Source organism: Anomalospiza imberbis, chromosome 18 (genome assembly GCF_031753505.1).
Source record: "Anomalospiza imberbis isolate Cuckoo-Finch-1a 21T00152 chromosome 18, ASM3175350v1, whole genome shotgun sequence".
Taxonomy (NCBI): domain Eukaryota; kingdom Metazoa; phylum Chordata; class Aves; order Passeriformes; family Viduidae; genus Anomalospiza; species Anomalospiza imberbis.
Window position 1 is genome coordinate 4,894,304 of NC_089698.1, and position 25,235 is coordinate 4,919,538.

General features: G+C 54.8%; 2 protein-coding genes across 9 annotated transcripts; both read right to left on the reverse strand.

Moving 5' to 3' along the window:
- Positions 1–594: 594 nt before the first annotated feature.
- On the reverse strand, positions 595–8,895 carry TFIP11 (tuftelin interacting protein 11). The gene is made up of 12 exons (XM_068208663.1): positions 8,586–8,895; positions 8,107–8,260; positions 7,270–7,426; positions 6,641–6,768; positions 6,020–6,172; positions 4,820–5,329; positions 3,915–4,021; positions 3,513–3,681; positions 3,074–3,317; positions 2,366–2,508; positions 1,737–1,902; positions 595–1,102 (listed from the first exon to the last, which is right to left on the reverse strand). Exons 1-12 carry the CDS (start codon positions 8,780–8,782, stop codon positions 747–749), a joined length of 2,484 nt encoding a protein of 827 aa, XP_068064764.1. The 5' UTR covers positions 8,783–8,895; the 3' UTR covers positions 595–746.
- Positions 8,896–9,295: 400 nt separating this feature from the next.
- Positions 9,296–25,041, reverse strand: TPST2 (tyrosylprotein sulfotransferase 2). Of its 8 annotated transcripts, XM_068208678.1 has the most exons (9): positions 23,685–23,854; positions 21,457–21,533; positions 17,567–17,632; positions 15,227–15,319; positions 13,715–14,617; positions 12,140–12,338; positions 11,359–11,409; positions 11,187–11,235; positions 9,296–9,845 (listed from the first exon to the last, which is right to left on the reverse strand). In XM_068208678.1, exons 5-8 carry the CDS (start codon positions 14,548–14,550, stop codon positions 11,206–11,208), a joined length of 1,116 nt encoding a protein of 371 aa, XP_068064779.1. In that variant the 5' UTR covers positions 14,551–14,617; positions 15,227–15,319; positions 17,567–17,632; positions 21,457–21,533; positions 23,685–23,854; the 3' UTR covers positions 9,296–9,845; positions 11,187–11,205. The 8 variants fall into 8 exon arrangements, with proteins under 8 accessions (XP_068064779.1, XP_068064777.1, XP_068064778.1 ...); XM_068208676.1 differs by lacking the exons at positions 15,227–15,319; positions 23,685–23,854 and adding an exon at positions 24,956–25,028; XM_068208677.1 differs by lacking the exons at positions 15,227–15,319; positions 23,685–23,854 and adding an exon at positions 24,723–24,753.
- Between the last annotated feature and the right edge of the window lie 194 nt (positions 25,042–25,235).

Consider the following 25,235-nt stretch of genomic DNA (forward strand, 5'->3'; position numbering starts at 1 on the left):
CTTCCATAACAATTCAAGGCCTTTGCATGTTCTACACACGTTTCAAAGCATCAGGAAGTGGAAATTATCTGAGGGGTTTGTAGTGGGAGGTGCTGGGGTCTGGTTCCCAGTGCACGCTTGGAAAAAGCTCCCAGCTCTCATTGCTGCTGAGATCAGTTCTTGATCAGTCCTAAGAACAACCAGGTCGGCTCCCTCCAGGAAAAAAAGCCTTAGGGTTCCTTCCTTCACCTCTGCTCTTAACCACTGCAGTCCCACAGCAGAGAGAGTTGGGACAGGTCCTGGCTGCATGCAGCAAAGAGGAGCCCACTGTGTGAGGGATGTTGTGGGGACAGTAACTCACTGCCAGCACAAGCTGTGACATCTGCCACTACTCAGGGGACTCAGCTAGGCCAGCCCTCACTGAGCTGTTGGAGCAGAGAATGTGATGCCTCCTAACCTGCTGGTAAGCCTCTGTCCCAGGTGGCAATTACAAGTGTCAGCACTGCTTGTTCTCCCTTAGCCTGGCTTCCTGGGTCGAGAAGTCTGGCCCTCCATCCTCTGGCCACTGCCTGGACAGCTCTTCCAATAAAACCATCCTGGCATCCAGCTCCAGCGTCATTATTTACAAACCTGGAACTTTATTCTAAGGGTTACCCAGAGGCTGTTCCTGGCTGGTGACTTAGTTCTCAGCAGGGCCTCACTTGGCCATGTCTGTGAGGCTCTGCAGCGAGGTGGGCACCCAGGTGGTCTCTCCTTGCACAGAGGCCTCACTTGGCCATGTCGATGAGGCTCTGCAGCGAGGTGGGCACCCAGGTCTTCTCCCCTTGCACAAACACCACGCCCCTGTCGATGTAGATGACGATCCTGCCGAAGGTGTAGAGCTGCTTGCCCTCGTGCCGCTTCCCGATGACGGGCATGAAGACGATGTTGTGCTCCTCGGCCTTGGTCTGGATGAGGTCCTTGAAGTTCATGGGCACGGAGCCGGCGGCGGCGCCGATGCCGCGCTGGGCCATGTTCTCGGCCTCGCGCCGCTCCTGCATGGCCTCGTACTGGAAGTCCTTGCGCCGCTCCGTGTGCGTCAGGTACGCGATGTTCTCCCGGGCGCCCGGCTGCATGTACCCACCTGGGGGAGAGAATGGGGAGAACACGGTCCTGAGCTGCTCCCAGAGGGAAGCAGCTCCATCCAGGACATGAATTGGAGTGTGGTGCTCAAGTTTGGGCTCAGAAATTGAGTTCTCAGTTTTGGAAAGAGGGCAGATTTCAGGTACTTCTCCCTCAGGCACGCCCTTCTGTTTTATACAATGTAACTCCCAGTGAATTCCCAGCTCTCAGCTTTTAGCTAGTCGGGAGAATCATGTGGGAGGGAACTGCTCTTTGATAAGGAAATCATGTGGGAAGGAACTGCTCTTTGTAAAGATAAGGAAAAGAACTGGTACCTCACCATAAAGAAAAAAATACCCAATAATGACAGCTTTAGAAGTCAGGCCCTAAAGGATGTGTGACTGACAGGGCAAGGCTGGAAGAGCATCAGTTGTTCAACAGCTCAGGAAGCCACTAAAAATCTGTTTCTGCTTCAGTGCAGTCCAGAACTACTGAGCAGCACCTCAGAGGTGTTCTTTAAGGACAGAGCAAGGCAGAGCCCACTGACTTTCACTGCCCATGGGAGTTCCTGCCATGCTGCCAGCAGGGCCATGCCCCAGTCAGCCTCCCAGTGCTGCCAGCCCAGAGCAGCAGAGCCACCCCCACGAGCCACCTACCCACACTGGAGGACACGGCCCGGTTCATGATGTCAAGGGCTTCATTGAACTTGTCTTTGATGGAGGGATGTGCCAGCACCTGGTCTGAGAACATGGACTTCCAGCCCAGGTACCACTTGGTGATCTCTTCGTAGTTGGGGCTGTTACTGAGCCAAGAGCAGAGCACCTGCAGAGCAAGGGACACGTCAAAGGCAGGACAGGGATGTTTGTGCAGGACAGGCCTCTCTGCCACAGAATCCCAGAGTCATTTAACATGGAAAAGACTCCAAGAGTATTGAGTCCAATGTGTGAACAATCACCCCCTTATCAACCAGCCCAGAGCACTGAGTGCCACATCCAGACATTCCTTAGACATCTCCAGGGATGGGAATTCCATCACCTCCCTGGGCAGCCCCTTCCAGTGCCTGACCACCCTTTCTTTCCATGAGGAAATTCATCCTAGTGTCCAACCTGAATCTCCCCAGGCATAATTTACCACTTGGTTTATTACTGTCAGTAAAAGGAATTGTTCCAATGACTACTGAGCTCTGAGTGGGAACCAGCCCAGCTCAGCACCAGGACAGCAATTCCTGGACAGGAATCACTAAAACACTTCCCAGTTAATCAAAACTCTTTCCTCAGCATCTCACCTGCAGCCACTTTGGGAAGAAGTGTTTCTCCAGCAGCCCAACGAGGCTGGAGACAGAAATCATCCCCTCCCAGTCAATCACCCAGTAAAAAGCATCCATGTGCTGCTGGTGAGGGTTGATGATGAGCTCATTCAGACACATTCCTGGGAGAGAACAGTTAGAAAAGAGCCTCACTCAGTTTTATCAGTGCCCTGACCTCTTTCACCATCAATGCACAGAACTTGAGCAGCACCTTTTTGTTATCCTAAAGGATAGTGGGGATCTTTAGCTGATCCTGCCACAAAATGGTGCATTTCCACTTCCAGTGATTACAATTTGCTGCCAGAACTGAGAACTAAAACCACTTGACTATTTTTTAACTTTTGAGCCTCTTTGCATTACAAAACACATGGTGAAACATTAGAACAGACCAAGAATTCAAGAGTAACAGAGAGACATCTTATAGCCTGGTCCTACCTGACAGCTCTCAGATATTCCTACCAGCTGGAGATGGATGATTTATAAAAAAAAAAAAAAAAAAAAGACAGAAAACCTAGAGAATAACCAGAGTAATTCCTTGTATTTTTTTTAATCTTTCTGCCTCTGCACAGGACTGGTAGCAGAAAATCAGAGGCAAGCTTGGTCTAACAATCTCTGATGTAACACTGGCACCCACATTAGCAAGGATCCTTCCTGTCAGGGGGAAGGTGCCACTGCCAATTATCTCACCGAGTTTAGGCACGATGTTCTTGACCATGAAAGCCTCCCAGGAGCCAGGAGTGAAGACATCCTTCCAGGGCTGAAGGATGAGCTTGGCAGAGGAGTCACTGGGGTGCCACTTCTGCAGGGCGTTGGCCAGCTTGTTGCGGATGGGCGAGTACAGCGGCTCCAGGCGCGCCTGCATCAGCGGCAGCCAGGGGTGGATCCACGAGTGGATCGGCACCGTGTCCGTCAGAGGATTCCAGCTCTCCACCTTGGGGCACAACAGGAAAGATTAACTAAATCCAGCCACCAGCAGCAAGTTTTTTTGAAGCACAAAGAGCTCTGATGCAACCCCCGACTCCTCAAACCATCAGCAAAGGCCGCATGTTGGTGTTTGGGAGCTCCAGCTGGAATACAAACACTGGTTCAGAGCATGGCTTTGTTCTCCCCAGCCCTCTTCTCTCACCTCCTTCTGAAGCTTGGGAAAGATGAGCTGATCCAGGATGTTATCCAGTATCCACACGGGAACAACGTTCACCCAGCTATCCAAAAAATCCACCATGGATCCACAGTTCCTCGGCTGCCACCGTGCCACGATGTTCCTGACATATGGCATCCAGATCTCCCACATCAGTCTGGGAAGAAACCCCAAATAAATCAAAGTGAAGCTCAAAGCTACAACCTGGGCCTAAATAAACCAAATGGGAGTTGTTAGCTAAAGCTGCTTGTCTTCTGTAGCTGCAAACTGCATTTTAACAGGCCCAGCAAGGGAATCCTGAGGAAAAGCTGCCTTGTGTCTGCTCTTTTCCATCCCTGAGGAAGCAGCACAGGAAGATGCTGAACAAAGTACAGATAATTTGTTCTTTACCTGTGGAAAGCATCTGTTGACAGGTCCTGCCCACTGTGGGATAACAGCTGATCGTTTTCCAGAAGGCTCTTCCACTTGGCTATGATCTCTGTGCCATATGTACAGTCCTGGGAATGACAGGGCACAAATGGTCCATATCCTTTCCCATTAATTCCAGCTGGGATCTGCACAGAGCAGGCTGAGGGTGTGCTGAGCACAGCCAGCCTTCTCACCTCCTCTCAGGGCAAGCCAGGAGCTTGCAGTCTTAATTCCAGAATCCCACAATCATTGGAGTTGGAAAAGAACTCCCAGACTATTTTGAGCCCATCCTGTGACCCCTCCCTACGTTGTCACCAGCCCAGAGCACTGAGTGCCACATCCATAGTTTCTTAAATAAATTTCAGTAAAGTCCTGCCAGAGAAAAATCCCACCTTACAGTATTAATACACCTCCAGGGAGAGAAGAGGACAGTCTGAACTTTTTCCAGGTGTACAGAGAGATCCAGACTCTATCCCAGCCTAAATGGCACTGAGAACAGACTGTGCATCTCTGATACTTGACAGACAAACCTCTCCTGCTTTTGCTAAAAACAACAGCTACAGATTTTTTTTCACCACATTTTTCATCCCAACACTCATAGAAGAGATTGGTTTTAACCTTACAAACTCCTAAATTTTTACCCAGCAAATGTCTGAGAGTGGAGACAGTAGAGAGTTTCATTTTGTCTCTTTTCTTTTTCTCCAGACTGATCAGGAATTTAGAATCCCAGAATCCCAGACTAGTTTGTAGGGACCTTAAAGCTCATCTATTCCACCCCTGGCCATGGACAGGGACACCTCCCACTAGACCAGGACACTTGGGACAAGGTAAAAAAGATTCCTGGAGCCATCAAGCGAGAACTGCAGATAACTCAAACCAGCACACACCTTGAGGGGATCCCAGTTCTTGAAGTATTCCTTCATGAGAGGATAAACTATGGCCACTGCCAGGTCCACCCTGTCTGACATCCTGTACTCCTCATAGTACTTGTCCTGCAGGGTCTCAAAGATCTTTGCACACTCATCCAGGGTCAGAGGGTTCTCACAGCCCGGCTGCATCCGCCTCTCACACTCCTCCACCATGTCCAGCACCTTGCTGAGGTTGCTGATGGCCTTCTCCTCGTGGGACAGCACCTCAGCCATCTTCTGGATCTCGTGGCTCAGGTTGACCACCATGTCCCTCTCGTACTGCAGCTGCCGGTCGCTCTGGATGATCTCCTGCTCTGTGATGTCGATGAGCAGCTGCAGGTTGTGCTCCAGCTCGGGCAGGGCAAAGCCCTGGGGCTTGGAGTCCTTGCCCAGGGGCTGCTGGGGGCTGTCATCTGGGATGTTGTGCTTGTGGCTGATCTGGCTGTAGCTGTAATAAACCTTCTGCTCCCGGCCCGTCATGTCGATCACCTGCCAGCACACAAAACAAATTCTCTAACAAAAAACTCTCAGCTTCAAAAAAGGAGAAAATCCTTGGCTCCAAACTGAAATCTGGAGATTTCCAAGGACCTTAATTACTCCAGGAGGCTGCTAACATACACTGTATTTGAACAAGGGGATTGCCTCCACAATCAGACACAGGAGTTACTACAAGTAAGAGACAATCTGGAATCAGAGCCAGAAGAAGAATCTCCTCATCTCATCCCAGTTTCACTGAATGATTCTACAAGCAGTGATCTTGCCATTAGTTACTGCACTTAGAACTTTTATAATTGTATAAATTCACTGTAATTTCAGATTCATAATTTTATTGTATGCACACCAGACAAATCCCTTACTGTCCCTTTGAGGTAGAAGATCAAACAATCCCAAAAAGGACAACTGTGCTTTCAGAAGTGGGTGAGGGCTGATTATGACAAATATGAAACAATTAAACTTAAGATTGCAATTAACCCCCTGCACACACTCACATTTAATTGAACTTGTCACCACGTCCAGGTGACACAGAGCTATTACATGGCTCAGGGATGAGTTCCATGAGGCTGCACAGACAGTTCCTAGGACTGGCTTTACTGAGGTTACTGGTGCCTAAAATGTGCTGGTGACACCAAAGAGCCCACACTGTTCCTCAGGGGTCACCTCTTGGCTTATCAACCTCACCTTGACCTGGGACAGCTCCTTCTGAGGGGCTGTAAGCTGCTTGCTGACCCTGCCCTTGGCTTTCAGCTCTTCCACTGTCTTGTAGCTGTACTTGGGCTTTTTCTTGCCTCCATTCGGGTCCTTCCGCCACTGGCTGAGCTCCTTCTGAAATTCCTGGACAAAAACAGCAGAGTTGTGGTAGCTGCTCTTTGTCACACCCCAATTCTGCCTCATTTTTACAGGAAAATAACCAACAGATCAATGAGGAATTTGTACAGGAAATAACTTGGAAGTGGAAAAGCTCATGCCAAACCAGCTCGGATGCTGTGGGCCAGTCACCCACCCAATGGATTAAATGAACAGGATGTTCCTGGTCTTTTTTTTTATTTAAACAAAAGACAAAGACTATTTATGTGGAGGACTCTTCAAAGGAGGGATTCTAGCAAAGCTACTGAAATAAAGTGAGCCAGAAACAACAAAGAATGTTACAGTGACAAGGAAGATTTGCCTAAACAAAATCAATGTGCTCTGTGTTTGGCTTTTCTACAATGAGCCCAAACAGTTTGCTCTGACACAGAAATCAAGAAAACTGAATTTTGTACATACAGCACAGCAGGGAAACAGCAAGAGCCCCAGAAATACCTCTTCAGTTTCCTCTTCCGAGTCCACCACAGGGAAGTCCTGCAAGGACTGCGGGGTCCTCTCGGAGCCGTAAGCGCCCACAGCACCTTTGCCTTTCCTCTGCTTGGCCTCGATGGGATTGATGATTCCTGGCAGGATGGGAATGGGGTCAGCAGGAGCAGTTTGTGTGCTGGGAGAGAGCTGAACAGCCAGGCTTTCCCTATGAGTTACCAGATTAGTACCAACACCCTCCCTGGCACTGCCTCCAGCACTGTAGTGCTTCCAAACCTCCAATTCCCTATGAAATCACTTCATCCCAGCACACACCAAACTGCCAAAGCACAGCCTTACTCCCAACCACAATTCACTGCCTTTTTATTCTGCCACATTAAAACAGCATCTCCTTTTCCATGGGATGACCCCCTTTGGAATTTAATGCCTTTTTTCTTGCTCTTTTTCTCTTGTAAAATACCCAGAGGAGCAAACGACCACAGGTCAGTTTGAACACCCCTGACTCTCACCACAGGGCCCGGATCACTGGCAGGAAAACAAGAAGGAAGTTTAAGCCAGCTGGCAGCTCTTGAAAGAATCCAACCTCTCCCCAGAACCCCCAGGTAATAATAATAAACCACCAAACACACTGACAGTACCTTGAGCATTCTTCCCCAGACCCCTTCCAGGGACATATCCCATCTTCTGGAGAAGCTTCTGCCCAATTCCTTTAGTGTGTCTCTCCCAGCTGCCAAAATCCACAAAGGACTTGGAGCCCCCTACGAAGCCTTTCTGGCTGGGCTTGAAATTTCCACCCTGTCAAAAACAAACACACAAAAACCTGCAGCCCTGAGGCTTCAAATAACCAAAGTGTGCAAAACTCCCCTCAGAAGGTTCTTCCCAGAATTGATTCTTCTGTCCCCATACTGGAACCTTGCTTGTGCATCCATGAAGCACCTGTGGAGATTCCTGAAATTCCTCAGATGGGAAAGGAAAACCCCGAAAAAACTCTGTCTGACAACCTGACAGCTCTCAGGTACCACAACCAGATTTAGCTGAAGCTGATTCCCGATTCCTTCTGGTTTTAACTGAAGAATTTGAGTTTTAATCTATAACATGCTTGGATTTGTTAATTCTGTGAAAGTAGAAAAATAAAGTCTCTGAAAGGCAGGAAACCACAGGAATTCTCTTTTTCAAACCTCCATGGACCAAAGGGAATATTGAAAAAAATGAAAGGACTGATCCCCAAGGACACACAGTTATTATATCAATGATTTATTATCACTGATTTATTATCATTGACCAATGATTTATTATCCTGATTTTTATCAATGATACAAAATCCTAAGCAAACACCTCCCTTACTGACACATTTGGGTCTCTGGTTTAATTATTCCTCCCTTTTTTAGTGCTCTATTACAGTCTCAGTACCCTCGACCACAGCCTGAGTTTCGAAAACCTAAAACAGAGAACAGTAAATTTCCTGGAGAACTCACTGTTTTTAACTTCTTGGGCACAAACTCCTTGGGAACCTCCTCCTGCTTCACAGGCTTCTCGTCGTCATCCGAGTCCTCATCCGAGAGCTCCTCGGCCGCCGCCTTCCTCAGCCCAGCACTCACAAAGCTCACGGGGGCCGAGTAATCCCTGGAGCTGCAAAACGAGAGGGAGTTCTGCTCATTCCTGCAGGAGCCCGGGGGCTGCTGTGCCTTACACCCCCCAAAAATGGGATATTAAAGGCTGTCGAGCTGCTTAACCCTGCTTTTGCCAGGCAATCCCCATCCTCCTCCCCGCGCTGCAGGGAGCGAGCACAGGGAAAATCTCTACAGGTGAGAGGGTCCCGAGGGCAGCCCGGCCCGGGATGGGCTGCTCGGGTGGGTGTCCACAGCCGGGAAAGACGCAGGGGACGGGGTGCAGCTCCAGGGAACGGGGGAGCTCCGCGGCCGGGCCAGCTCCTGGGCTCCCAGCCCGGCCCTACCGCTTCCCGCCGAAGCTGGGCCGCTCCTCGTCCGAGTCGCGCTCGGCCCACACGCCGTAGGTCGCCTCCTCCTTGGTCTGGCGGTGTCGCTGCCGGTGCGGGTTGAATTCGTTCTGCAGGTCCCAGTCCGACACCTCGAAGCTCTCCATCTCCACGCCATCGTCTCCGTCCGTGCCGTACAGGTGCGACATCGACATCGTGGCAGCGCCGGGATGTCCCGGCCCGCTCAGGGACCCCCAGCCCTCTCAGGAACTCCTGACCCGGGATCCCCGGCCTGCTCAGGAACTCCTGACCCGGGATCCCCGACCCCCTCAGGAACTCCTGACCAGGGATCCCCGACCCCCTCAGGAACGCCTGACCAGGGATCCCCGGCCCGCTCAGGAACTCCTGACCCGGGATCCCCGGCCTGCTCAGGAACTCCTGACCCGGGATCCCCGACCCCCTCAGGAACTCCTGACCAGGGATCCCCGACCCCCTCAGGAACTCCTGACCCGGGATCCCCGGCCCGCTCAGGGACCCCAGCACCGGCCCCGGTCGCGCCTCCACACCGGATGCGCCCCATTCACTTCCGGTCCGCTCCCAGCAGCGCGCGGCCCCGCCCCCGAACCATAGAGTCGCCAGGAGCGGAGCGGCCGCGCAGGTAGCGCCGCCCTGCGGCCCGGCGGGGTAGAGGGGGAGGAGCCCGCGCGATTAATAATTAAAATATTAAATATCAAATCAACACTTTAATGGTGTTCGACACCGAGTGGAGTTGGGGGGGGGCATATATTAACTCTGCAATAGCCTCTGCAGGGTCAGGGAGGCGGTGGGGGGGGAGGGCACACGCACCACAAAGGCTCTGCAGGGCCAGGGGGCTGTTCCTGGCCCTGGGAATTGGAAACAGCAGGACCAGGGTGGCTCTTCCCGATCCCAGGAGTACGGAACAGCAGGGATGGGAGGTCTGTTCCCCACACCGGCTGCGGGGAACAGGATCACGAGACACAAACGCCATGTACGGAGTCCTCCAGCCACGGCACGGGGAATCTCCTCCCGTCCCCCCGAGCCAGGGTTTCCACAGCTGCGTTCCCCACGGAGCGCTGGGACAGGCCGGGGACACTCCCGCCGTGGAGCACGTTTGGCCTTTGCAAATAAATGCAAATACATTCCTGGAGCGCAGTCATTTGGCAACAGTAGGAGCAAGCAATATGCTTGGAGAACAGATTTCCACGGGCCCACGGCACACTCTTCCTTCTCGGGCAACAACAGGCCATTGGCAGCGTTCTGGAAGAGACAAAACACAGAACCTCAGGGGCAGGATCCCCTCAGGAGCAGGATTCCCTCAGGAGCAGGATCCCCTCAGGAAGAGGATCCCCTCAGGAGCAGGATCTCTTCATGGGCAGGATCCCCTCAGGAAGAGGATCCCCTTATGGGCAGGATCCCCTTGGGGGCAGGATCCCCTCATGGGCAGGACCCCCTCGGGAGCAGGATCCCTTCAGAAGCAGGATCCCCTCAGGAAGAAGATCCCTTCAGAAGCAGGATCTCCTCATGGGCAGGACCCCCTCATGAGCAGGACCCCCTTGGGAGCAGGATCCCTTCAGAAGCAGGATCCCCTCAGGAAGAAGATCCCTTCAGAAGCAGGATCTCTTCATGGGCAGGACCCCCTCATGAGCAGGACCCCCTCGGGAGCAGGATCCCTTCAGAAGCAGGATCCCCTCAGGAAGAAGATCCCTTCAGAAGCAGGATCTCTTCATGGGCAGGATCCCCTCAGGAAGAGGACCCCCTCATGGGCAGGACCCCCTCATGGGCAGGACCCCCTCATGGGCAGGATCCCCTCATGGGCAGGATCCCCTTGGGAGCTGGATCCCCTCAGGGGCTGGATCCCTTCAGAAGCAGGATCTCCTCATGGGCAGGATCTCCTCATGGGCAGGACCCCCTCAGGAGCAGGACCCCCTCAGACTGGCACAGCAATGCCTGACTGAGGGTTTAAAGCCCTTGTGACACAAAAAATGGCCAGAAAGGAACCAATTCTCATCCCAGGACAAGGGGACACACAATTCCTGATCTTCCCTCAGTGCTTCTGATCTTCTTCTAGCCCAACCATCTGCTTGTAGACAGAAACTTGCTCTTAAAACATTAATTTTAATACCAAGAATGGTATTTTATGCTTTAGCATGGAGGAAGAACATCCAACACATCAACAGTTGTCTCTGGAGCAGCAGCCCAAGGCAGCAGCTTTGCTTTCCATCATGTTTTCCTTTGTTTTCTATCCCCGTCCTCAGGTCCGTGGCACGTCTTTGGAGGCAGCTGGGGAGCAGCTCAGCTCATCCACACATTCCATGTGTCCCTGCTGCCCGCAGGGACGGGCTGCAATAACCCTCCCAGGCGGCTGAATTTCATTTTGCAGCTTTAATCCTGTTCCCAGAGCTCAGGAAAATAATTCCTTACAAATGGCCCCACACAGCAGCATTGTGTGGGAAGATCTGAGGCGACTGTGAAGGATCCCTGGCACCAGGAGTGTGACTGGAACCCCAGCAGATCCACAGAAATCACGCAAACCAAGTGCTGGTCCTGGAGCAACGCAGGATTTGCCCAAATCCCAAAATTAAGTAAACAGGGTCTTACCTGGAAATCATTAATTTTCTTAGTGAGAAGATGACGTGTTCTGAGTCACCTGGAAGAGCCCCAGAAGAGAAGGGTCAGCTCTGAGCCAGCATTCCCCAGGGAAGGGAGCAGGGACCAGGTACCCTGGTGTGCCCCAAACCCCCCAGACCCTCAGGGTATGGCCAGCTCTTACCTGCAGGTGACCTTTGAGATTGGCCGGTGTTTTATAATCCCCTTTTAAAACCTGTGGGAAGGAGAACCTGGAGTGAGCCCTGGGGAAGTGGAATCACCCCTGCTGTCACACTGCTGTCAGCCATTCCCAGCCTTCCCAGGGAAAAGGCTGCACCTTGAGCGCTCTGTCCTGCTCTGGTCCCCTCTCTCTAAAACAGATATGAAGGGGCTGGAGCGTGTCCAGAGAAGGGAACAGAGCTGGGGAAGGGTCTGGAGCCCCAGGAGGGGCTGAGGGAGCTGGGAAGGGGGCTCAGCCTGGGGAAAAGGAGGCTCAGGAGGGACCCTGTGGCTCTGCACAAATCCCTGACAGGAGGGGACAGCCGGTGGGTCATGCTCTGCTCCCAGGGTACAGGGACAGGAGGAGAGGAAACTGCATCACACTGTGCCAGGGGAGGCTCAGGCTGGACACCAGGAGGAACTTCCTCATGGAAAGGGTGGTCAGGCTTTGGAAGGGGCTGCCCAGGGAGGTGATGGAATCCCCATCCCTGGAGATGTCCAAGGAACACGTTCCAAGTGTCACTCAGTGCTCTGGGCTGGTGACAAGGTGGAGATCAGGCACAGATTGGACTCAATGGTCCTGGGAGGCCTTTCCCAACCTGAATGACTGTGGAATTCTGTGATTCTGTTTTCCCTGTGTAAGTCTGTTTCCCCCCTGCTCCATCCCCATCCGGTTCAGGAGCTTCCCTTGCTCCGGAGGGCTCTGTGAGCCCCCGGCCTGTCCCCTCCATGGCAGTGCCACTCACCCTGTGCGTGTTGTTGACAACCAGGGGGTCGGGGTGGCCGTAGTTGGGGGGGTTGGCGTAGGGGTCGTAGCCGAGCCTGGCGAGCATGGGGGCGATGTGGGCCATGTCCTGCAGCACATCCCCCGGGATGTGCCCGATCCATTTGGATAACGCCTCCATGTTCACCGGCTTGATCACCTGGTCTGTTGACCTCTCTATCCTGGGGAAAATAAAGGACAAAAACAAAAGACACAATGGTTGGATTTCATGCATGTGCTGGGCTCACACACAGCTCGCTGCCATCTCCACACAGAACCACAGGATGGGATCTTAAATCCCATCCCACTCCCTGCCATGGGCACAGACACCTTCCACTGTCCCAGGCTGCTCCAAATCCTGTCCCACCTGGCGCTGGGCACTTCCTTGGATGGGGTAGCTTTTGTCCCTCACAACCCTGCTGGGTCCTCCTGTTTAGAGTCATGGAATCATTAAGGCTGGAAAAGCCCTCTAAGATGAGTGAGTCCAACCATTCCCCCAAGACTGCTAAGGCCACCACTGACACATGTCCTCAGCTGCCACATCCACACAGCTTTTAAATTCCTTCAGGGATGGTGACTCTACCACTGCTCTGTTCCAATGCTTAATTACTCTTTCAGGGAAGGAATTTTCCTTTTTATCCAACCTAAACCTCCTCTGGCACAACTTGAGGCTGCTCCCTCTTTCCCTACAGGAGGGATCCATCCTGCACTGGGACAGGGGGTTTCACCAGGACACCTCTGCTTATCAGAGGAAAACAATGTGTGGGCTGTAGCATAGATCAATGACCCCTATGAATATTCAAAACCTGATCTAAGCAACCTGGACCAATTTACTCTGAGCAAAAAGGGAAGCAGAGCTGGCTGCACTCCCAGGGCATCCTGGAAAACTGGAGCAGCTGCACATCCCCCATGGCTCCTGTGCCCTCACCACCGGGGCACCAGAAACTGATACGAAGACTTGGATAATTCCTTTACACAGCTGATTAAATTTTGCTAAGCCTGACTTAAGCCTCCATTTAGAAAAGAAACAGCATTAAAAGAGGAAAAGAAAGTGGGAGAAGGCAAACACCCCCCGCACACAGAGAGGGCAGGAGAGAGTGCTGGGTGTGCCTCCACTGAGCAGGTATTGCTTTTATTCTGCAATACCAACCCCAGACCTGGCAAGAACTATAGCTCATCATCATTAGCAGCAGAACTAATCACACCAAAGAGGCATCTGAGGACGGTGGAGAAAGAGGCATTAAAGAGCTCACGTTTCAGAGTAAGCAGTTCTTTGCAAATTAGAGACTGAAATAATTTCTGCAGTGTCAAGAGAGATTAGACAGTCACCTGCTCCTGAAATCCTTGCTTGTCAAGCTGTTCTGTGGAGTACAACAGATTGGGAGCATTAAAGCCATCTCTTACTCGGGAACACAAACCCCACTGCAGTACAATGTGCTGTCCCTCCTGCCCCAAAATCACACGCAAACATCAGCAACGCGGCTCCGTCCCCAGTTTTAGCCTGCTTTGTGCAATGAAAAATACTCCTCGAAAAGCTGAGGAAGGAGCCAAGACTCACTTGGAAAGGGACACCCCGCCGGGCTTCCCGATGAGCTCCTCGTGGTGCAGCACCGTGTCGCTCCAGGAGATGTCCAGGAACCTCATGATGTTGTGCATGGACTGCTCGGGGTGCAGCACCAGCTGCTCGTAGTAGACGGGCAGGCAGCGGGCGCGGCCGATCTCCAGGCACTGGGAATACATCACCTCGATGGCCTTGTTCCACTTGGTCAGGCAGTCCCGGTAGCTGTTCAGGTCAAAGCCGGCGATCGTCACCTTGCGCGTGATCATGGAGTGCACCGAGGCGCGCCCGTCCCGCACCATCAGCAGGAACTTGGAGTTGGGGAACAGCCGGGACAGGTACACGGAGGACTTGAGCGTGAAGGGGTCCTTGTTGCACAGGTACCTGGCGGGCTCGCCGTGCTTGGCGATCACTTCCAGGATGAAGGCCTGCATGGCCGCATCCAGCACCTGGTCCGTCACCCCCGCCTCGTCCAGGCGCATCTTCTCGCGGCCGGACTTGGACCAGGCCTGGCGCATGGCCAGCACGCGGGGGATGATGCGGGTCTCCTCCCCGCAGCGCACCTCGGGGTGGGCGTCCAGCATGGCCCTCATCAGCGTGGTGCCGCTGCGGGGGACGCCGCCGATGAAGATCAGGGGCATGTCCTTGCTGTACCGGTACTCTACGTGGTTGGCGTCCATCATCACCAGCTCCTCATTCTCCGGCCTCATCAGCCTGTGCCTCCTCTCGCTCAGGACCTGCTGGCACTCCAGGACCTGCTGCCCGAGGTGCAGGGTCACCATCAGGGCCGCCACCGAGCCCACCAGCAGCAGCACCCTGCGCGTGGTGACCCGCATTCTGCTCTCCTGGGCATAGGCTGGGGGCTTCAGCTCTCTGCTAGCAAGTGTCCAACCCCACGGGCATCTGCAAGAGAACAGTACTGTCAGAGCAGCGGGGCCGGCCCTGCTCTGATGGGATGCTGACACCATCCCAGATTTCATCACCTCCTTCACTTATCAGCACCTCCTTCACTTATCAGCACCTCCCAGGCTTGGTGCCCTACACCCAGCAGGTAATTAAAGTCTGTCTCAGTGCACACCCAAAGAGAGAATTTCTGCACTGCTTGTGCTCCCAGAAACGCAGGTTACAGCTGGAGCAAAGCTCCAGGAACGTTTGGGAGAGGAGGGGCCCTGTATACTCAAGGACTCCTTAAAACAAAATCTTTACAGAGAGCCTGTTCCATCCCAGATGAAGCCCAGACCCAAGCTGAGGTTTTTCCTCCCAAACCCAAGTCAGCACTCCAGCACCGCTCACCTCTCAGCCACCTGCATCCTCCCTACATTTTGTTTAGTTTAACCCTGCGGTCACAGGGGAGGGGGAAGCTGACATAAGAGAAAAACAAAAGCCTCTCATGCCAGCTTTAAGGGTCTGAGTTAGAAGAAACCGTTAGAATGAAACACTGAGAAATTCAACCACCTGAGAGTGAACAGCCACACGCAGCGTTCACCACCCTGCCCTGCCTTGAAAACTGACCTGACGGAGAAATCCGTGAAACTTCATCTGGCACCGTGACTTTTTGGGGTTTTTCACAGCTCAGCAGGACATCCAGCAGGAAGGCTGCAGTTTCTGCAAGTGCCCAGCTCAGCTGCGTGCCCGGAGGGACTCCCGGGAATGCTGGCACCGCTTCCCACCCCCTCCCCCCCGTCCGCCCCAGTTGCGAGTGCAGGTTTTGCAATCCTCCCCTGGGCTCACCCCGGGATTTCCAGTTCTTTGTGATTATGTGGCTGGGGCAGGAGCTGAATGGAGTGGAAGGAACGGGCCGTCCATGGATTCTGTTTTGCTGACAGGCCAAAGAGCTGCTCCAGAAAAGCATTTTCTCCCCTCCACGAAGGAACACATTGTGCAGCAGCCCATGCGGAGCAGGGAGCAGGCAGGAGAGAGCCTGGAGCTGGGCAGCTTTCCTGCTTCTCCTGCCAAGCACTCAGGGACCCGCTCTGCTCCCCCCTTCCAGTCCCTGACACCCCTACTTCACCATCCTGGACTGCTCCCATCCACCCACCGGCTTTTATCCACCCCTGCCCAGGTGGTGCCTCTCTGCCAGCCCAGGGATGCCCTCCCCCATCCCAGAAGCACAGCAACATCATCACCAAAAGTATTTTTGTGGCTCTTTACTCCCTGGTCCACCCTGACCAGCTGCTTGGTAACATACCTGAAGCTAAACAGCCTCAGCTGCATCCCCAGGTGTGAGACAAAGTGGGTGGATTTGTTGGGATGTAGATCAGAGGGACACCCAACAGCTCTGACATTTTTGCAGCACCAAGCAGAGTCAGAGCCATTAACAAGACAAGTGCTGCTCCTTCCTGCTCTCTTCATCTGTTTCTGTCATGTAAATATATTCAAATGTTCACCCCAAAATAATTGCAAATGCCACAAGACCCATTTCAATGGATGGCAGAGGAGCAGGCAGGATTTAGGGCCAACTGGAATAATTAGGGCAATGCAAACCAAGACAGGCTAATTAACAGCAAAAGCTGCATCGTGAAAGGAGGCTGGAGCACAGAAGTGCTCTGTTCTCCAGCAGAACCAGCTGACAGGGAGCAGTTCCCAACGAGATGCTCCAGCAGCTCCAGCTGAGCTGCGGAGGGAACCAAGAGACTCTCATATTGTGTTCGATGGGGCTGCCTGCTGTGCCAGGGGAGGTTCAGGTCGGACATCAGGGGGAATTTCCCCACGGAAAGAGAGGTCAGGCCTTGGGAGGGGCTGCCCAGGGAGGTGGTGGCGTCCCCATCCCTGGCGGTGTCCATGGAATGCCTGGATGCAGCACTCAGTGCTCTGAGCTAGTGACAAGGTGGGGACAGGGCACAGGTTGGACTCAGGCTGGATGGTCTGGGAGGGCTTTTCCAACCTGAATGATCCTGGGATTCTGGGAGCCCCTGGGGACTACCCGGCCTGTCCAGCAGGCAAGAACACAGCCCCCACTGCTCCCACCCAACGCCACCAGCATGGAAAGCTCCCACTCTGTGTGGGGAGTGGGAAAGGCAGGTGCTCACAGGAGCATGGCTTCTCCCCAGTGCTGAGCTCTGGACTCTGGCTCTGCCCCTGCACAGCAGCCCCTGGCCCCGGGAGGGCTGGAATGGGACAAACCTCTCCATTGGGATCACCCTGGGATCACCCCAATGTGCTGGGAGGGCTGAACAACACCCAGAGCGTGTCTGGCCGTGGGCCGGGGCAACCGCAAACGGCCCAGCTGGTTCTCAGCTCTTTTGTGCAATTCTCCACTGAGAATTTCCTAAAATTTATGGGCCTCGTTAGTCTGTGAGGGAAGATGGATGGGTCATTTCCTCCCCAGCAGACACTGTGCTGGAATCATGGTATAATTAGGTGCAGAGACAACACCCTTTCAGATGCCCAAGCTGGCTCTGAGAGCTTCCCACTCCAGCAGAAATTAGGGAGCTCCCAGAGGCTACTCTGGCAGGGAATGGTGACATGGGAGCAGAAAGCAAAGTGCCAGCAGCAATCTAGCACTGAAGCCCCCGAGTGCAGCTTGGACATGGCAGGACAGGATGCCAGGGGCTCTGTCCCTGGCCAGCATCAGGGCAAGGCTGCCACCCAGAGCATGGGGTAGGATGGGAACCAGTGGGGAAGTGACAGCAGGGTGACAAGAGGTCCTACAGGCACCAAGTCTTCCCTATTCCCATGCTGATGGGACTTGAGCATGAACAAGGCTGACACTGTGTCGTGCCAGCTTGTGAAAGCAACACAGGTTCAACAGGGCACAGTGGTGATGTGGACAGACGTGCAACATCATCAGACAGATGTGCAGCAGCCACCCAGCATCCCAGGGGAACCACACATCCAGCTGCTTGCTCTTACCTTTTCCCCGTACGGTCATTGTGCTGCTAGTTGAGCTTCATGCTGAACCCATGGCCACCAAAACACCTGATGGGGAAGAGAAGCCACAGTGTTGATTTGTTTATTTAGCACACACATCTGCTCTCCTCCTCAGCACCTTCCCCTCCTCCCCACAGCCTCCAGTGAGCCCCAGGGAAAGGTGTTCCTGATGGAGCTGTGGACTTGGCACACCTGCCCTGAGATACAAGCACTGCTCACAGAGCACAGCCAAGCCAGGACACACAGAGGGAAGCAGCAGGGCAGCTGTTCTTTTAGGAAATGCAGCCTCCTGGAAGAGAGAGGCCTCAGGGGGACCTGAGCAGTCTGGATGTCTAAAGCTCAGGGGATGACAATCCAACTGGGCACAATTCCAGCACACACCGACCGGCACAACAGCCTTGACCAGAGGAAGCAGCTCCAGACTCGCCTGCTGGAAATGCTGAAATCAGGCACATGTCATACTATGACCAGAGCCCCCAAATCAGTGACAGTGAAAGGAGACAGAGCCCAGAGGACCTGCAGGCCTGGCAGTTCCTCCTGGCTCCAGCCCAAGGAACAAAGCTCTCTCCAGCCTCACCACCTGCCAAGGCAGCAGCACCAGTCCTGTACAGCATGGAAATCCCTCCAGGTTGGGAACCAAACCCCTGGACACTGGATTTCCCACAAGGATTGCTCCATGCCAGGGAGCACAGCAGCTTTGGCTGAAACCCTCCTGCAAGCACAGAGCATCCTGGGGACAGTATGGGACATGGAACTGCAGCAGAGCACCCTGAGGGGCCAGGACCTGGCAGATCACCAGATGTCACTCTGCTCCCAGGAACACAGCATGGACATGGGACCATCATGGGGTCACTGCTGCTGGGACATTCCTAGTCAGCTCCCCCTGGCTGCACAGCAGGTCCTGGCCTCGCAGGGTGTTCCTGAGAACATTTCCAGTAATGACGCTGATGGCTATTCCAGTCTCCTCTCCTGACATCGAGTGTCACCGGCCCCTCCACCTCAGCACTAAGGAGAAACAAGAGGGAAACTCCACCCAACAGGAACTCTACAAGGGCTTATCTGCAGTGCAGGCGCTTCCCTGCAAGGCTTCCTGCTCAGCCTGGCCTCCATGGACTACAGGATTCCAGCTCCAGACCAGGCTGCAGCTCCACGGAGCAGCAGCTGCATCCCTGGATGTGCTTCTGCAGTGCCCTGAGCGCTGAGGTGCAGGGACAGAGGTGGTCCAACAGCCCACCCGACTCACCCTGCTCCAGAAACAGCTCCAGCTCCTGCCCAGGCACAGACACACGGACAGACACACAGACACGCACTTGTTTGTGACTTCCTTCCTGATGCTGTGCAGGGCGTCACCAGCTGGGCTCCAACAGCTCCGACTGAAACCCCGACCAAAACCCCTGAGGGAAGCCCCTGACCTTGGCACCTGCGCTGGGAACGGGTAAAACCCACCCCCGGAACAGCCCCTGTGCCAGCACAGCACCCTCAGCAGTGAGGAAACACCATTTGTTAAAGTGTTACAAACAACCACAGAAACAGTTTCTAAGAGAAGCCCCATATGATCAAAAGCTGTATTTTTCTTTAAACCATTCCCAGAAATGATTGTCATTAAGTGTAGCCTCCCCAAAAGACGTAGGTGTGGCCTGGAAAATTTGAGCTCAATTTGTTGGTGCTTAATAAAAGGATGAGGATCTGCAGGCGCCCTTGTGGCGGAACAGCAGCAGAAACCCTGGTCAGCAAGAAATGTCCCAACACATCCAGCTCACATCTTTACAAATCAGCAATATTTAATTACTGAATTGATAGTCTCCAGTTCATTTACAAAAATAAACACAGCTTGCCTGAGGGCCACTGCTTCATCCCAACCTGAGCTCAGTCCAACGCTGGCACTGCTGATGGAAGCTCTGCTCCTCCTGCATGCTCCTGCTGGCAACTCGTACAGCACATTTCCAAACACTTCCCAGGTATCTCTCTTAGCAGGACTGGAATGCAGCGAGCATGGAGCATGGGACATGGAGCATGGGGCCAGCCCCAGTCTCCACCAGGAGCACACAGAGGCACCACGGGGGTGGCTGTGGTCACTGAGTGCAGCGTCAGCCCTGTTGCACAACCCCCAGCTCGTGCTCCTCCACCCCAGCACTGCACAGACCGGATCGATCCCACGGGACAGTGGGAACAGAGTCCAACCCACCCACCCCTGTGGTGGGACAGGGGCTCTGCACCTACCTCTGCTGCAGGTGTGCCATGGCCCTAAGCCTTGGAGAGAAGATATGAAAATTAAGCTGCAACACTCAAAAAAAAAACCTCCCACAACAAAAAAGAAGCTGCTGTCAGCCACCACGTGGCAAGAGCAGCACCACTGAGAGCAGGATGGGTTTGGTGACTAAAACTGAAGCTGCACCGCAGGTCATGAACCTAGGGCATCCACTGGAACAGAGGCCAATTCCAGTGAAAACACAACCAATCCCAACAAAAACACCTGGGGTCTGGAGCACTTTGGAGTTCTGTGTCCCTTGGAAAATCCCCAAACAGCACTGACAGCCCTGTGGTTTACACTTGCACCACTGCCATCATCCCAGGGAAAAATAACAGTCAAAAGAGTTCAGGGATGAGTGTTCAAGCAGCCACCTCAGCACCCAAACCACACAGAGGCTGCTCCAGCTGCATCTTAGCACCCAACAGGCTCAGGAGGCAAAGGGGAACTTATTCTCACTGCTGAATACCTAGAAAAATAAACCAGCAGAACCTTCTGCCCCAAGGACTAAGGCAGCGTGCGCCAGCTTCAACCACTTTCTGGCTCAGAAAAGCCTGCAAGGTGAGAGCCCTGAGCCACACCATTCATTCCAGCTGAGCATCCTTGCCCTGCATCCCAAAGAGCCCAGGCAGGGATAGGGGCACTGTGTGCCAGCCAGCTCCAACAGGCCCTAAATCACATCAGCAGAGAATCCACAGACATTTCACAGCACAAACAGACTGTTGGTTTATCGCCTCAAGGCTGTTATGATTAGCAAAACATTTTATTATCCTGCTCAATGGTACAATGTTCCTCAAACAATAAAAATCCCACCAATTTACAGTAAGTCCCCTCCACCCATCCCTCGTTCCAAGCACGGCAACAACATTTTATCGTCGGGAGATGGAAACCTCAGCATTCACCCTGCCAACCTCGCAGGGACACGGCCTTCAGCTCAGAATGGCAGATTAATTATGGAATGCCCAAGGGGAAGGCTGCTGGCAGGACACAGGGATGGAGGCACCTACCTACTCCCCAGCACCTGGCACTGTGTCCCTGCACAGCAGCAAGGCTCCAGCACGTCAGACACGCTTGTGCTGAAATGGGACACAAGCTCTGCACTTCAGAGGGAGCTCCTGACTTTTAATTAACCCACGGAGCATCACCCTTTCTTAATTACTTTGCAGTTGCTGTCTCAGGGGGACAAAGGCAAAGCCAGCACAGGTCCACTGATGGTGACACTCCCAAGCTGGTTCCCCTTGTGCCCTGACCAGTGACTCTACTGTCCTGCTGGAGGATGGGGCTCTGGGAAAGCACTGAACTTTTGCCCAGCTCCTTTTGCCCAGGGAAGCTGTGGCTGCCCCATCCCTGGAAGTATCCAAGGCCAGGCTGGATGGAGCTCTGAGCAACCAGGTCTAGCGGAAGGTGTCCCTGCCCATGGAAGTGGAGTGGAACTAGAAGATGTTTAAGATCCCTTTCAACCCAAACCATTCCATGATTCTGTGACGATTCTATGATTCTTGTCTATGCCTCTGATCAAGTCACTCCAAATCTCAGCCCTCATCCAGAGTATATCCTGGGGATCCCCATGGCAGAGGGGCAGTGGGCAAGGGGAGTCGAGGGTTGCATCCCCCTGTTCACTCACCATGCTTGATGCAAACACAGCTCTTCCCTCACAAAACTGCACAAATATTCCCTTGCAGGAATGTGGGTGGTCAGAACCTGCCATACAACAGGGAGGAAGAGAAGTCAGAGGAACTGCTAGAAAAAACACCAAGTATCTTCAAAAAATATTTTCTCAATCCACGCACCAAACCCTAAGTCTCAACAAGCTCCATTCTTGCATGCACAAAGATCAAGATCTGCAAATAAAAAATTGTTTCTGCAAGACAAACCCCAAAACCTCAAATTTGCTTAAGAAACAAAATCAAAGTGTTTTATTTCCCCATGCAGCAGCAGCAGCCCTGGAGGCACTGCGTGAGGGCAGGGCAGGGCAGCAAGGATGGAAGTGCCACTGCTCACCCTGCAGGCAGGAAGGGGAGAGGGGACACTGCTCCCCATCTTTCCCAGCTCCTCTGCTCGTTTTTGTCCTGTTTCCCACAGCTCCCTCAGGAGCACAGTCCCAAGCACGGACCAGCCCCAGGATCTCCAGCAATGCCCAGCTGTGCTCGACACAATGTATGCCATAAAGGCAAGCATTTGGCGTCTCCGCAAAGCCAGAAACTTTGGGAAGCACCAGCACCCACTTCAGCAACGTGTGTTTGTGGCCTCCCACTCCCAGCCCCAGCGAGGACGGGCAGTGACCACTCCCAAGCCCTGGCACGGGTGAAGCCCTTGTGAAACCACCGATGGAAGAAATGGAACCGGGTCCTTCCGAGCCTGCGCCGCTGCTGCCTCGTCAGCCAAACCACCCTGCACGGCGCATCCCAGCGCCTTCCTGTCTGCACGAGCCCAGCTAGGAGCCCCGCTCCTCCTCTGCTGCCACTTGCATCTGCAAACGCTGGGCCACCAAGGCCTGTGCCCATGCCCTGAGTGCTGGCCTGCAGCCAGCTGTGAGCACAGCTGCCCGAGAGGGGATGGCTGTTATCCCACCCCCCTTGCAGCTCAGCCACTGCTGGCAACAGCTGCTCGCGCCACAGGCTCCCTCCCTGGAGCGCTGGAAAAGCTTCCCCTGCCCCAGCACAGCAGCCTGCGGCCCCAGAGCCAGCATGCCCGTGGCCATTCCTCCGTGGAGAAGCACCTGCATGCTTCAGCCCCTTCAGAGCCCCCAGTCTCAGTCTGGGGTCACTGCCTGGGAAGGCGCTGTGGGAAGCAGCCGCTTGCTTCACTTCCGAGCGCTGCGCGTTGAGCAACGCCCGCTGCTGCTCTTGTTTGATGTCCCTGGGAGGGGACAAGGGGCTCCTGTGGCAGGGCCACCCTCCTGCCTGCACTCACACGGTGAGGCACCACAGCACAGACTGGGGACAAAACAGCACGGACACAGCACGGACTGGGGATGAAAAGGGGGTAAAAAGGCATCGTTTGCCTTGAGAGGGGAAATCTTTGAGAGAATTCCTGCAGGAATTGTGGAGGCAGACAGGGCTTGGAAAACAGAGTGAACCAAAGCAGACAGCCGATACCAGGGCAAGCTTCTCCCGGGTTCTGTGTGCCCGCTGCCTGTGGAGTCTGGAAGGAAACGTGCTCGGCCAAGGCATGAGGCTGGGGTTCCTCAAGGCATCATAAATTCATCACAAGGCGCATCTGCACGGTGCCAAATAAAACCACCTGCTGGGGGTTTGTTTTCTCTCTCCAAAAATCTTCTTGACAGTTCCCGCGTTTTAACAGCGCTCTTGCCATCCCACACATCCCCAAAGGCTCAGTGTACCCGCAATGCAAACTGCCTTTGGAAAAATCTCCTTAAAATAGCGACAGAAATTACTAATACAGATTGTAAAACCTACAGGCAGAGGAGGGCCGTAGCATGAGCCTGCCCATGCTGGTGGGCCCACCAGTGTCCTGCAGAGACCCCAGGCCTCAGCCTGCCACATCCCCTTGCAGTGAAGCCCCCCAGTGCCAGCTGCTGTGGGCGATGCTGGGGAGGACTCTCACACTGCCCAGTTCAGCTGCTGTCCCCCAAATTCCAGGCTGCCTCCCTCGTGTGACTCTGCACAGACCCTGGGCTCCCCCTCAGGCTCTGCAGCACAGCTGCTCCTGTGGTGCCACATGCAGCAGCCTCAGGGCACCAGCTGCCACTGGCAGGAGATGGCTAACCCCGCTCGAAGGCGTCCGCGTTGGCACTTGACAGCTTCCCACGAGCACCCTGCAGCATTCCCACAAAACACACGGCAAATCTGGAAACCTGTTGGCACCAATCATTTGGATCTCCCCACTCACCGTTGCTCAGTGCCTGAGCAGGAGGGAGCAGAACAGCTGTGCCAAGGGGGGCCTTGCCTCCCAAAACAGAGTCCAAGCAGCCAGCGGGGCCTGGCACAGGGAGGCGTCTGAAGGGGTTTTAAGCTTTGAGATGACTTTTGGACAGAGCCCGAGCATGCAAACAAACACAGAGAGGGACAGAGCAAAGGCCTCTGTGATGCAAACCATCCCCTGCCTGCACAGGAGGGCAGCCCAGCTCATGCTGCCGGCCCTGGTGCCAGCAACTCCAGCCACGAGTCCCAAGGAACTTGAGCTGGACAAAGCATGGATGTCACATCCCTGCCACAAAGGGCACAGTAACTGATGGGCACTGCCAGGAGAGTGCCAGTGCTTTGCATGGGCTGCGAGGTACCAACACAGCCGCTCAGGAGCCCGTCTGCACCCCCTGACAAGGGACCCACATCCTACAGCCACCCCGACCTCAGTGCTGCCAGCACCTCTCGAGCCTCAGCAGAGGCTGACGCTGCCCAAGACCCGCAGGTGCAGCCTCTCACCGGGCACCCACCCTGCCCAGGCCACCACACTCATCCTGGTATAGAAGGGCAGTCCCAACCCCAGCTGAGCTCCGGACAGATGGACAGACAGACAGCCCCAGCCCATGGGTGCCTCTGTGTATGGCAGTGCTCAGGTTATGGGGGCACAGCTTGGTGCTGGACCGTGTGCCAAAGAGCAGAATGGGAGGACAAAGGTTCGAGGAGGACCCTGCGCTGAGCGCCTTGTCCCACCTGCCGTGCATCCTGCACTGTGTTCTGTGCACTGAGCACCCCGTGGCCACCTCAGCACGCCCTGCACTGCACTGAGCACCCTGCACCCAGCACCACTCTCTGAACTGAGCACTGAGCATCCTGTACCGGGCACCCAGCGCTACTCTGAGCACCGTGCAGCGAACACCGAGCACCCAGCACCGCTCTGTGTCCGCAGCGCCGCGCACCCAGCACCGTTCCGATCACGCATCACCGCCCGGTATCCCCAGCACCGCGCACCCCCCGCACTGCGCACCGAGCATCCTCCGCCGCTCCGCGCCCCGTTCGCTTCGCCCGCGCCACCCACCGAGCCCGGAGCCGGTACCAGGCAGCGCCCGCCGGTAGCAGGGACCGACCGCCGCGCAGCCCGGCCGCGGTCACCTGCCAGCCGCCGCGGCCGGGGGGACAAACGGCAGGGGGACACGCGGTGCCCGGGCCGGGCCGGGCCGGGCCGCTCCCCCCGCTGCCCCCGCTGCCCCCCGCACTCACCGGGGCCGCCGCCGGCCCGGAGCGGCGCGAGACGCGGCGACGTCACGCGCACGCGGGGCCGGGATCCCCGCCCGCCGCTCCGCGCGTGCGCCGCGCGCGCCGGGCACCGGGCGGCACCGGCGGAACCGAGCCCGGGAGCGAGCCCGGGAGCGAGCCCGAGCCCGAGCCCGAGCCCGAGCCCGAGCCCGAGCCCGAGCCCGAGCCCGTGTCCCTGCCCCTGCCCGTGCCGGTGCCGGCCGTGGCCGCGCAGCCGTCCCCGCGAGTTGCCGGGAGCGCTCCG

Coding starts and splice junctions, on each gene's coding strand:
- TFIP11 (XM_068208663.1), bottom strand. CDS start 8,782: ATGTCGATGTCGCACCTGTACGGCACGGACGGAGACGATGGCGTGGAG. Junction 6,769..7,269: donor TCTGGGGAAGAATGCTCAAG/GTACTGTCAGTG, acceptor CCATCCTGCCAG/GAATCATCAATCCCATCGAG. Junction 1,103..1,736: donor GGCCGTGTCCTCCAGTGTGG/GTAGGTGGCTCG, acceptor TCTCTCCCCCAG/GTGGGTACATGCAGCCGGGC.
- TPST2 (XM_068208680.1), bottom strand. CDS start 14,550: ATGCGGGTCACCACGCGCAGGGTGCTGCTGCTGGTGGGCTCGGTGGCG. Junction 12,339..13,714: donor GGCGGGGTGTCCCTTTCCAA/GTGAGTCTTGGC, acceptor TATTTTCCCCAG/GATAGAGAGGTCAACAGACC. Junction 11,236..11,358: donor ATCTCAAAGGTCACCTGCAG/GTAAGAGCTGGC, acceptor GGGCTCTTCCAG/GTGACTCAGAACACGTCATC.